General features: G+C 36.6%; 1 protein-coding gene across 1 annotated transcript in view; it reads left to right on the top strand.

The window, feature by feature from the left end:
• The first annotated feature begins 1062 nt into the window (after window positions 1–1062).
• The window catches only part of pisd (phosphatidylserine decarboxylase), a 38729-nt gene continuing 26130 nt past the window's right edge, over window positions 1063–13661 (top strand). Inside the window, exons 1-3 of the mRNA XM_007231421.4 lie at window positions 1063–1164; window positions 3880–3941; window positions 6740–6894. Coding sequence (XP_007231483.1) covers window positions 1103–1164; window positions 3880–3941; window positions 6740–6894 — 279 coding nt within the window. The 5' untranslated portion in view covers window positions 1063–1102. The remainder of the gene's footprint in view (window positions 1165–3879; window positions 3942–6739; window positions 6895–13661) is intronic.

Here is a 13661-nt window from a genome sequence, read left to right as displayed (position 1 = left end):
TGGATAGGAAAGGTTTTAAGATTTGCTTTCAGTTGGTATAGCATTTTTTGTGGGTCTCATCATACTTTATTGAGGAAATTGTCTATCTCACAAGGCAGCAGCAATGGAGAAGGACAGAAGTTATGAAAGGCAGTTTAGTAAAAAATCAAGACTAAGGTCTGACAAAATAAGAGAGAAACGTCTCCATTAAAAACTAGATTAAAATTAGGATTTCTTTTTATAAGGAAATAAACAAGAGAATACACTGAAAACAAAATATATATGTTTTATGTTGGCCAGGTGTATAACAAAGTGATTGTATAACAAAAAGATTCTTTGTGTGTTTAAAAGATAGCACTTACTGTTTTTGCAAATTAATTCTTCAAATTGTTTGTGTAATTCTGTTATACTATTTCTGCATTTTGAGAGCTATACAAATAAATAAAAAATAAATTGATAATTTATACAAAAATTAAAAATGTTACAAGTCAGAATACATCATAATTCAGATTTTTTCAGTCAGAAATGAAATTCATTTTTATATCAAATTCTAATTATTTGTTTTACTTATTAGTGCTATTTTGCTATTTTGATCAAATATGATTGAATGTATATACATTGAGACATTTTTTCCTTTTATTATTTATAATTGATTTATTTATTTTCTAAAATTCACAGTGTAAGAGGTTTTTTTATATATGAAAACATTTTGTTTGTCTCTGTATTTTTCTTCACAGATCTAGTTCCAACCCTTTACATGTTTTAATCATATATTACATTTATTTGATTTGAACTAACTATTTATTTAGGTTTTATTAATTATTTTTATTCAGTCACGTTTTTACAACGTTTGCTTATTAACTGATTTGGGTAAATATTCCTGTAAATAAATGTTATTAAATAAGAGTAATATAATGTATAAATACCGTGTTTGGACAGTGAGAGGCAGCAGTTCTCAGCAGCAGCGTCTATAACTCAGAGGAAACCGTGAGGAAAGGCGGAGGAAACGCTGATCTACAGATCATCTCCTGTAATGAGCTGCGGGGCGGAGCTGCTGTAGATCTGCGGTTGTGCGCAGACTCTGACCCTCGTGACCGTCCGTCCGTTCAAGCTTCCAGGCAGCATGGCAGCTCCCTTACTGAAGGTGCGCTTCTTCCTGTGTGCAGGGCTGCGAAGAGGAGCCGGGTGAGTATCATATCCGCGCTGTGAATGGAAAGTTCTGCTGCACAGCAGCGTTTATTCCGTGACCCTACAGGTTTAGATTAAGATTAAAGAAGTACTGAATACTGAACACATGACCTGAGAGACTGCAGGTACTGAATCTGCCACAGGAGGAGGAAGTGCTGAGCTGAGCTGCCTTCAAGATGCAGGAGTCTCCTTTACAATGGAGCTTTCTGTCTTATATACTAGTAGAGTATCATTTCATTTTAGTAATTCAGTTCAAAATGTGAAAACACATTATATAGGGGCCGTTTCACCAAATAAGTGACATTTGCTTGTTGTAACTCATTTTGTGTCTTTTATTTTACTACTGAATCTAATAACATATGTATTTAACTATTCAAAACATGTACTGGTCAAACTCAGGTAGCTAATCCACTAATTTCTTTGATTAAACTTGAATAAAATATTTATTTTAAATAAATGGTTGACTGCATGTTTAAATAATTCATATTTATGACAAAAAAAATCACTATATGTGCATGCACATTGTATTTTTCTAAAATATGCATAGCTTTTTTATTATATTAAAAAGACCCAAACCTGAAATTGATCAAATGTATTATCTTGCAGTTTATTAAATAAATTGATAAATTATGAAAAAAAGTAGTTTGCATTAACTAATATTCACATTATTAAATCAATAAACAAGGGCAAAATGCTAATTCGTGTTACTGTCACTCACTCCTGTTGCCGGCACTCACTCCTGTTGCCGGCACTCACTCCTGTTGCCGGCACTCACTCCTGTTACTGGCACTCACTCCTGTTACTGGCACTCATTCCTGTTGCCGGCACTTACTCCTGTTACTGGCACTCACTCCTGTTACTGGCACTCATTCATGTTACTGGCACTCACTCCTGTTACTGGCACTCATTCATGTTACTGGCACTCACTCCTGTTACTGACACTCATTCATGTTACTGGCACTCACTCCTGTTACTGGCACTCATTCATGTTACTGGCACTCACTCCTGTTACTGGCACTCATTCATGTTACTGGCACTCACTCCTGTTACTGGCACTCATTCATGTTACTGGCACTCACTCCTGTTACTGACACTCATTCATGTTACTGGCACTCACTCCTGTTACTGACACTCATTCATGTTACTGGCACTCACTCCTGTTACTGGCACTCATTCATGTTACTGGCACTCACTCCTGTTACTGGCACTCATTCATGTTACTGGCACTCATTCATGTTACTGGCACTCACTCCTGTTACTGGCACTCATTCATGTTACTGGCACTCACTCCTGTTACTGGCACTCATTCATGTTACTGGCACTCACTCCTGTTACTGACAATCATTCATGTTACTGGCACTCACTCCTGTTACTGACACTCACTCCTGTTACTGACACTCATTCATGTTACTGGCACTCACTCCTGTTACTGACACTCATTCATGTTACTGGCACTCACTCCTGTTACTGACACTCATTCATGTTACTGGCACTCACTCCTGTTACTGACACTCATTCATGTTACTGGCACTCACTCCTGTTGCTGGCACTTATTCATGTTACTGGCACTCATTCCTGTTACTTAAAACATAAAAAAGTAACAGGACTGAATGTAACAGGAACTAAAACATTCTAGTACATTTTATTAAAAAAAATGTAATTTAGGTAACAAAACGTTGAGATTGACCTCGTCAGTCATAGTTAAGAAAAGATACAGAAAAACAAATATTTTGAAAGCATAAATGGGATTTGGAATCACACAACAATGCAAAAAATCTCTGAAGGTTTTTAATAATTATATTTCATGGTAAAGTTTTAAGTTAGAGAGTGAGGACATGTAACAAATGCTATTTTTTTAGCGTTCTAAGTATTTATTATTAATGTTTTTATTACTTTTGCTCTTAGGTCAATGTACAAGACACTATGCTTAATGATAAAATATATTTTACAATTATTTCTTGTGCACATGTATGCATGTAATTTCCTGGGGACAGAAATGACACAGATTCAGTGGAATATGCCATAGATGTATTACACACAGAGTGATCTATTTAAAGTGTTTATTTATTTTATTATTGTTGATTGCTGCATCTCTATAAAAGTTGTCCGCAGAGGGAAGCAAGAAGTGCTGTAAGATTTTGTGGGAAAACACTGTACTGACTTTAGACTTGATAATAAAACACAGTGGATCAACACCAGCAGATGACATGTCTCTTCAAACCGTCACTGATTGTAGAAACTTTACACTAGACCTCAAGCAGCTTGGACTGTGTCTCTCTCCACTTTTCCTCCAGACTCTGCTCCCTTGATTTCCAAATGAAATGCAAAATTTACTGATGATCTGTGATGGTTTGGAGAACAATGCCATCTGCTGGTTTTAATCCACTGTGTTATATCATTTGGTCTTAAATAATATTAAAATTTTCTGAGATACTGATTTTTGGTTTTTATTGGCTGTAAGCCATAATAATCAACATTTAAAAGAAATCAAACACCTTAAATAGATTAATCCATGTGTACTACATCTATATAATATATTAAGTTCACATTTTGAACTGAATTGCTGAAATAATTTAACTTTTTAATGATATTCTTTTTTTGATATGCACTAGTATGTGTGGTACCCATACTAACATTAGAAGCTGTCTGGCTTATTGAGTTGAAAGATTTTTTTTATATTGTAATAAATGGAAATAAACTGTCTGTTTGCAGTCTCTTCAGTTCCAGTGGGCTGGGAAGGAGTCAGAAGAAAACACTATGCTCCCGTGTGAAAGGTAAGTGTCACTATTTTAAGCCTGTTCACTGGGTCACGGTCGGTGTAAAAGTTGGTTTTAGTGTTGGTTTAATTTTGTGGTGAAGTGAGTTTCTTGCTCAGTGTGAGAATGCAGTGGGATGCAGTTCCTATAAATTACCAGCAGGTGGAAGTGTCACCTCAGTTTTCAGTATGGCCTGTTTTTTTTTTCCTTTAATATACTAAATGTCAGTATAGAAAGAATACCACACATAATGTGGCAGTAGCAGCTATTATAACACACTTTTTTTTGTTTTGCTTGAATGTATTAAGTCCAAAATTAGTAGGTTTATATGGAAAAGTTTGTGCAAAATCATATATTTTTACACTTTAAAAATTTTCCTTAACACAGAACATCAGATGTTTTAGAACTGCTGATGTAATTTAATAATTAAAGACTTTTTAACTCCAATTATATACTTAATTATATACTTATGACTGTAACTCCAGTATCAGCTCACCAACCAGTCAGCCCCTTAGCAGTAATGCTAACTGAGTGTCTTCATTTCCAAAACTCATATATAAAAATAGAAATGTATATATTTTTATTGAAGTACATCATTCTACTTTCTGAAAATAATATCCTGGACAAGTTGTTAGACCCTTTACATAATTTGCCTTCATTTTCTAATAAGCAACGTGGCAAATATAAAATGGCCAGGCTCTCTTTAAACCAGCTCTGGTATTTTGCAGTTTATTATCACTTCTATCTCTTTGAGGCTATTTAAATCAGTCATACATGCAGTACTGTCCTAAAACTATCTGTAATCATGTTTTCTTGGTGTTTAAATGCCCAGAATTCTGTATAACGCTTTGTTTTTAACTGGTATTGCTGACAATGCTAACTTGGAACAATGCCATTAGTGCTAACCTAGAACATAAAAAGTGGGACTTATTTTTTATTAAATTTGCCAGAAAACACCAGTAAACCATTGTCAGACCACTTGGGTTGACTTCTAAGCCTTTAGCGAACTGCATTTTGGAAATGTTTAAAAGATTGTAAAATTATCTGAATTAGGGCTGCAACAACTGTTTTCTGCACTATAAGGTGCACTTAAAATTATTTTTTTATTTTTCTTAAAAATCGCCAGTGCGCCTTATAATTCAGCACTCCTTATGTATGAATTTTACCAGCCAGATTGCAAGGAGCAGTAAAGCCACTCCACTGAAGTGTAGCTGAAGTCCGCTAAATATACAGGAGTTTCAGTGAAGTTTCTGTGAAGACTGGAGCAGTATTAGCATTAGCTGCTATCCGCATTAAGTGCTAGCTCTTTCTTTCTATACTTGTGACTATTATCGGCCTGTAGCCTGCTGCTATCCCAGGCTAGCACTGCTGGAGCAGTATTAGCATTAGCCGCTAACTGCAGCTCTAGCTCTTTCACAGTTCAGAGGTGAGTATATTGGACTGTAATCTGCGCATTTACCACGTTAAAACAAGCTAAGTGGCATGAACAGCTAGCTAATATCTCCCTGGCTTACCGGAAATCTCAGGGTTCCTCAGTGTAGTGCTGTTGGGCGCATTTACTAGCCACAACTGCGGCTAGCGCTAGGGGTTAGCGGCTATTGCTAATGCTCCAGCCTTATCTAAGCTTTCTGTAAATAAATGGAAGAGCTTTACTCACCCAAATAAACAGTTTTCTGGAGAGAAATCTGTGTAGATTGATATTAATATTTTCTTTCTACTGCACTCTGGTAATGCTTCTGTAACCCAATACCATGGCCAGTCACATGATCAGGTCCTCCTCTACCCGCTCTGCAAGGTTTTTGGTTTTCCCACCAAATTGAAAATATAGGCACTGGCAAAAACTTAAAGGTCACTGCCTATTTTTTGGGCTTTACTACAGCTTGCTTTACTACAGCATGCTGGCTACCTTAATTACCATATATAGTAAAAATTACAATTATGATACAGTTTCGTGACACAGGTTTTGTGTTTCTGTCTTAAAAATTAATTTGGTTATTTAGAGTCACTGTGGAATAACTGGTTGTCTGTAGACATGGGTAACATTTTACAAGTAGTAAATTTGCAGAAATAATTTATTTGCTCTGGAAGTTGCAAATGCGAAACCGCTCATCATGGTCAACAATTTATCTTGTGAAAAGTTGCCAACAGAAAGCTATTTTGATTGTACACTGTTTTAGTCCTGTTTAAAAATTGTAACTTTACCTAGAGATAAAAAATGTATTGCATTGGTTTTGACCGATAATTGCTTTTTTGCTTAGTTGCATCAGCATCAGCCTACTTGTCTAATATTTCAAGCCAAAATTGGCTTCCATTTATTGTTTGCTCGAAAAAAAAAACGAGCTGGCTGCAACTTTTAAAACCAATGCTTTTTAAGATTTTTTAAAATTCTTTATTTTTATTAGTTTCAGTATTCTTTTATTTAACCTGTTATTTAAAAAAAGAGAGTTTAAAACTGTGACTAGTCTATATAAGAACCAGTTAGATAAATAAATGTGAAAACAAATTTCTCACCTGTTTCCATACAGGTGGTTGAAAGCTAAAATATAAGGCAAATAAATGTTACATTGGTGTGTAGTCTCTCTGTAAGATACACATGTGTATAGCAGTATTGGAATCATCATTGGCTGATATATACATGTGATATCAGCATTGGTCCAGAATTTCCACATTGGTGCATCGCTACCTTTTAATCTAGTTTTGTTATCTGTGTAGTAGTGTGAGGTTCAAGTACAGAATGTTTTATTTATTTCTATGTGAATGGTTTTCATGTTCGCATTTGTGATTTGTCGATATCTTCTGTATTTTTCTTGATTCAGGCTTCCCAGGCCTACAGGCTCGTATGCGGCCACTTCCTATTTTAATTGCAACTGGAAGTGGCTACCTTGGCTATGACCAGTATGGACGATACAAAGACCGAGAGCTGCAGAAGCTGGGAATTGAGGTGCCTCCTCGCGTTGCCAATGAGTTACAGGTAGGACTGAGCTCTGCTTACAGCTTGTGAGCAGGGGTTTTACGCTGCATTTTTTGGTATTACACTTCTTATTTCAGCTGCAGTTCTGGCCAGCTTAGGGCAGACACTGTTGTGAAACCAGCCCATAGTGAAACACCAGGGCTTGTTCTCAGCACTCAACAATGCTCATCACGTGTCCTCAGACTGTCTGCTATTTCTGCTGACAGTTTGTGCAATGCTCTTGAGTAGAACTGGAGCAGCGTCTTGACCGTCTTAGAAATCTCCATTTTAAAGTTAGCCAATGTCTTTGGATACTGAGATATTGTACATGCAGAGCTGAGGCTCAGGGTGTGTGTGTGTGTGTGTGTCTGTGTGTGTGTGTCTGTGTGCATGGCTGTGTCATAGGAAATCTGTGAATTTTTATTCACCCTTCCATCTAATGGACTAATGCAACTAATTTTTTTGTTGACTTAATAATGCTTCATATATTAATAGTATCAATGTTGATTTCAAAATATCAAATAAATAAATACATTAATTAGTTTTATTAATATAAACATGAGGATTGTATTGCAATTGAATATTATTGGATATTGATTAATTAAAAGCAATTATTTTGAGACCAAAAGCTGTCTTTTATAAGAGCTTTGAGCTAAGAGCTGATTAATTGTGTGCGAGCAGGGCTGATGCAGCTGTTTGCCTGGGGGCAGTATGTAAACATTAACATGGAGCTTTTCTCAGAAAGGTTGACACGACCTTGTGTATACAATGTTACATTAATGACTTCACTGACATTTTGCACCTTTGGGTTGAGATGGCTATTTGTTGTTCTTCCTAGATAAAACCTAACTGACTTTTATTTAGGTCTGCATTGTGTTCTTAACTGTTGTCCTTTTTCAGTACTGCAAACCTAATTTCTGTGACTGACAGTTTAAAGACCTCCCTGTTTCCCTTTTTAAGGTCTCTTCAATAAGCCACTATTCTTCTAAAAGTTTTTGAATGTGCCCCGGAATGCATTTATGGTGTATTTTAGCTTGTTTTTGATGTATAAATAGTAGGTGTCTGTGATTTGGTGGTTGGGGTGAACAAAAACCCAGATGCTGTTTAGAATCCTGTTATTTTACTTAGAATTAAATAAGCTGTTTTTTTATGGTGGGCTTATAGAAAAATTAAGCTCTGTGTTTATTGGGTAGTGTATATCACTGTGACAACTTACAGCAGCGTTGTTTAACTGGGTCCAACCCAGCCTAGCCTAGAACTACCAAGGACAACGCAATTATGTTTTGCATGAGCCTTAATGGGTAGTAGGGGTAATATTGTAAGATTGTATTTATTTATTATCCAAAAGCTAGTGCACATCATTCATTTGAAAATAACTTATTGCACATTCTGTGATGAAACAAGCATTTGGCTATTGTTTAAGCATTGAACAAACAGAAAAGCATAATTGCAAAATATATCCCAGTACTATATAAAATTGTCTAAATTCTTACCGGTACCAGATAGTGTTAATGTCCTCTATGGGATTTCTTGTTGTCCAGTTGACATGATGTGCGGTTAGCTAGCTAAACAGATGTAATGGGGTCTTGTACATTTAGTTTTTAGCTTAGCTCTTGGCATACTTATCACTTAATAACATACAACAGATTATGTAACGGTTTTGAGGTTTTGAAATTGGCCCATTTTACTGCCCTGTTATGTTATGGGGTGTTTTCTTTTTCCAGTAAAGAGCCAAGTATTTCAGATTTATAGTTTATCACTTCCGTGTAGCGATCTTTTTTTATATAACTATGTAAAAATTTAAACACAATTTAACATTGTTTTGCCGTTGCTTAAATTTGGCTTCTACAGGTAGAGAAATACTAAATCTGTTTTCATTTGTTGATATTGATATTGGGTGATATTGAGTGAAAAATGCTTCAGTGTTCTTTTACAATCCTGTTGAAAATCCTATTATTTAAAATGAAACACGTTTTTTTTTTTTCTTTGGCCAAAAAAAATAGATCAGTTTTTATTTGCTGGTTTACATCACTGTGACAGCTCACAGGAGCCCCGCATTGCCTTGTCAACCTTACTCTACTTCTACTTCTAGATTTTAGTTTTGTAAATGTGTAACTTTAATAGAATGCAATAATTTGCTTGTGGTTTACTGTCCTCTCTGGGTTCTACTGATGTGCTTTTGGCTAGCTGAACAGATTGGAATAGGGTCTGGTAGGGTTCATTTCTATCTTTTGGTGTCTGTTTTAAAGCAGATTTTGATGGATTAAAATGAGTCAGAATCATAACTGTAGTGTAACAGTTTTAAAATTTGTTAAAACCTGAATAAGTTAAAGGTAGCGTGTGGGTGGCTAGTATTTAATCACACTGCAACCATGATAGTTATATCACTTTCTAGAATGACCTGAGACTGGGGTGAGCGTCTCTCAGGCTGTAAATGGCATCTGATAGGCCGGCTTTGTTTGGGGAATTTCCCTGGTTTATTTAAGGCCTTATCAGGATCGTATGTCCTACCTTATCTGTTTTATTATGCAATATTACATCACACAATCTCATACCTCCAGCGTGGATTTGTTGACTGATTTTGACCATGTCACACTGGACACCCACAGTTTGAACTGGCAGAGTGGTGCCACATGGTTAAAGTGCACAACCCAGTGACCATGCTTCTTCTTTTCCTTGAAAAAAAGGGTGCAGCCAAATCAAGGGATGAATAACTTTTAAGAAGCTTAAACTAACTTTAATCTTAATTGATTGGATCTCACATTGGGATCGGGATATCCAACTACGTTATTGCACCATGCTTTTTGTCCATATCGTACATCCCTAGTTTTAACCACAGTGTTCAGAGTGCCATCTAGTGTCCTCAAGGCATCATTTTTGGACGTTATTGGTAAATTGAGGACTTGAACTAGAGTCTGGAATATGAAACTATTTTACCTAATGTCTGAAAGCATGTAAAACTTCTGCAGAAAAACTAGTTTTACTCACATTTTACCACCTTTCTCTTTTTTTAAACCACCACTCAATAGTGCATTTAGAATAGAGGATTAGAAGAAAATAGAGAATTGAAGCTAATGCTAATTAACATATGCTATAGAAAATCTAATTTGTCCAGATTGTCTCATTATGTAATGTATTATTAAAAATAGTGATTTTTACCTCAGTATTAATTAGCAGCGCATTTCATTGCATATTAAAATACGAAACTACGAAAATAATCAAACTATTATACAACTATTACACGATATTATAAAAACACAAATCTGATCTGATTCGTTTTGGCTGATACTCAGTATTACAGAACTCTGCTCATAAGACAAAAAAAAATGACCCGGACATTACTACTTAATTTTTCCCTTTTAGTATAGATAAACTATAAATGCCCTGGAGGTCTTTACACTCCTGCAGATCACTTGTGGGATTGGAAGTGTTTTGGTGACTCTTTCTAAAAGTTGTTTAATAAGAGCTTTGTGCTTATAAAGCTGCTATTAATGGGTGGTTATTTTGAGGAAGCGTTTTGAAGAAGGCCCATTAAAATTATTCTGAATATTGTTTTGATGCTTGTTATGTTTTGTACACTGATGCTGATTTCAAAAATAGGCATTTTCACAAAAAGAAGCAAGTGTGCTCATTCCTTTATCTATTGCTGTAGACTAAACAGATTTGACTCTGACATGAAAGCATGTGTTTCTGTCAGAGTGACACAAAACCAAACTCTGCTGGCAGGGTATCAGAAACTCGCTGCAACACATTGCGTTCTGGCGCAATAATGCAACACACACACACACACTCACACACACACATACACACACGCACACACATATATAACAACCAAAATCTGTCTCAACCGTCAAGTCTGCTGCTGTACACCAACACATTCAAACGCAGACAGACTCCCAACTCTCGAAAGCAGACACACTAACTAACTGGTCTAGGAACAATGGCCAGATTTCTTCTCCGAGGAGAAGTGGGCTGAGTCCAGCGCAGAATCGTAATGAGAACAGTCTCAAGCTGCTCTTTGAGACAGGTTTGCAGAAATAAAGTCTGGGTCAGTGCTGCTACAGTCTTACCCTCACAGCCAACAGCCAGAGCAGCCAAATAGTAGATCTCTGGTTCTGGTAGCAGAGCGAGAAATGGTGATGCAAAAGTTCTGCTCAACCTTTGTTAAAAATAGTTTTGTTAATTTGTCATAAATTGTCACAAGTCAGTGATAATATATTTCTTTTTTAATGCTAATATAGTTGAGTTTAGTCACAGTTTTAAACTGTTACAAGATTAGGGGAAAAAACATCACAAATGTTTGGCCACTCTAACAGTTAAAATAAGTGATGCTTAAAAAGCAGAAGGCTATAAGAATATAACAAAGCATTTTCAGGTACACAGTACAATCCACAGGGTAAAAACTCCCTTAGAGTTATTTTAACAACAGTCAGTGTTAAACTGTCCACAGAGTTGGTGTTATGTTCGTTATTTTTATGTTAAAGTTAATCCCCCCACACTTTATTGTGTCTCAATGGCTCTGCCTCTTGATTTTGCTTCACTCCCAGCATGCTCTTTGGTCACCACTCTTCTTTGTTGTGCGTTTATAGGTGTGTGTGCGCATGCATTATATTTGTTTGTAGATAAATGGGATTTGTTGTGGTGGTTCTACTTTTGGTGTTGGGTTGGACGGTCGTTAAGGGTCTACACCAGAGAATAAGTGTATTATGGGATACTTACTTCTTGTTTTCAGTGTTTGATGTTATCTCCTTATTCTGTGTTATAACCTCATTTTATAGATACTCTGGTATATTATTTCTGGAGAAGTTAACAAAAGGGTCAGAAATGCATTTGCGCTGTAGGGTAATTTACCACAGCATGACTTAGATAAAACTCGGATGTGAGAAATCTCAGAACATGAAATGATGACCAATGAGTCAGAGCTTAGAATTTAAAATATATTAAAGTTTACTTGAAAAATAGTTTCAGCATTACAGATATATAAAAGGAACAAAAATTAATAGATATATATTAGAAAAGAGTAAAAGTACATCAACGAATACAATCTCGATAGATCAACACATTCGCAACCCAGAGAGAGAGAGAGAGAGAGAGAGAGAGAGAGAGAGAGAGAGAGAGAGAGAGAGAGAGAGAGAGAGAGAGAGAGAGAGAGAGAGAGAGAGAGAGAGAGAGAGAGAGAGAGAGAGAGAGAGAGAGAGAGAGAAGAGGGAGAGGGAGGGAGAGGGAGAGGGAGAGGGAGAGGGAGAGGGAGAGAGAGGGAGAGAGGGAGAGAGAGAGAGGGAGGGAGAGAGAGAGAGGGAGGGAGAGAGAGAGAGGGAGGGAGAGAGAGAGAGAGAGAGAGAGAGAGAGAGAGAGAGAGAGAGAGAGAGAGAGGGACAGGGAGAGGGAGAGGGACAGGGAGAGGGAGAGGGAGAGGGAGAGGGAGAGGGAGAGGGAGAGGGAGAGGGAGAGGGAGAGATAGAGATAGAGATAGAGATAGAGATAGAGATAGAGATAGAGATAGAGATAGAGATAGAGATAGAGATAGAGATAGAGATAGAGGGAGAGATAGAGGGAGAGATAGAGGGAGAGAAAGAGAAAGAAACTAAAGCCAGTCGAGGGACAGAGAGAACTCCTCAGACTTCATCTAAGCAGTTATACATTTTGCAAATGACGTGATTGGACAGATTACGTCAGCAGAGTCCAGTAAACAGTTTGTTGTCCAGTTCCAATGACGTGATCCGCTCCAGCCTGTCTGAGCAACAGGTTCTTATCATGATGTTGTTCAGCACTGTGTCCTTCATGAACACAGCAGACAGTCCTTAAGTGTCCTAAAGTCTGTGAGAAGAGGAAACAGAGGAAAAGAGTGGATGCAAAGATCTTCTGGCCTGTGTGTGACTTTACGCCGTGTAGAACAGGCATGCGCTGGCTATCTGAGGAGAGGTTCCCAGCACTTCACTCAGAGAGCTTGTTGTCTCCTAGTTCATATGCACTGGTCCCAGAACAGCAGAAAAGCAGTGAAGCTTCTCTGCCACTCAGGGTCACGTTCTCCTCACAGCTCTCATTGTTGATGAAAACACTCTGACCTTCCTGATTCCTGAAAAAGTAAAAACAACCTCCAAAGCCTTGTCATAGTGACAGTTAAAAAGAGAGCAGAGATCATAAGGTTATTAAGTGAATTATAACGTGAATAGTGAAAATAATAACTGTATATATAAATGTATAAAACATTTAAGAATAAGAGTGTGAAGGTGTGGTTATCTCCAATCACACCCTTCAGCGCAAATATTCAAAAATAAATTCAAATGAACATGGTCTACAGTTCGGCCTGTCACAAAAATTGCAATATTGATTTATCATACAATAAATTAACATTACCAAATTATTATTTAATGTAAGTTAATCATGATATCGTCTACTGTGTTTATTTGTATGTTTGTTCACATTTACAACAGTGAACAGTATTTTAGCCAGTCATGCTTCAATACCTGTGACTCCATAAACACAGTGTGGATTGCAGTAGGTAAAGGAAAAAGGATATAATTCCCAAACTAATTATAGAAAATGATTCATTCAAATTTAGTTGTCTTTAAAACGTGTATTTAATGTTATCCTGTTATCATTGTGTCAGTGGCATTTAATAGTCTCCAAAAGACAAAAATATTGTGTATGGCAATAATTTGTGGGACAATATATCGTCCACAAAAAATTCTTATCGTGACAGGCCTATCTAGACTTGAAAATAAATATTGAATTAACAATTTTGAAAGTTCCGGTTCGTTCATGTTGATGGGCTTTCCTTAGTTAAG

The sequence above is a fragment of the Astyanax mexicanus genome, chromosome 1 (genome assembly GCF_023375975.1).
Source record: "Astyanax mexicanus isolate ESR-SI-001 chromosome 1, AstMex3_surface, whole genome shotgun sequence".
NCBI lineage: Eukaryota > Metazoa > Chordata > Actinopteri > Characiformes > Acestrorhamphidae > Astyanax > Astyanax mexicanus.
This window is presented reverse-complemented; position numbering and strand designations above follow the sequence as displayed.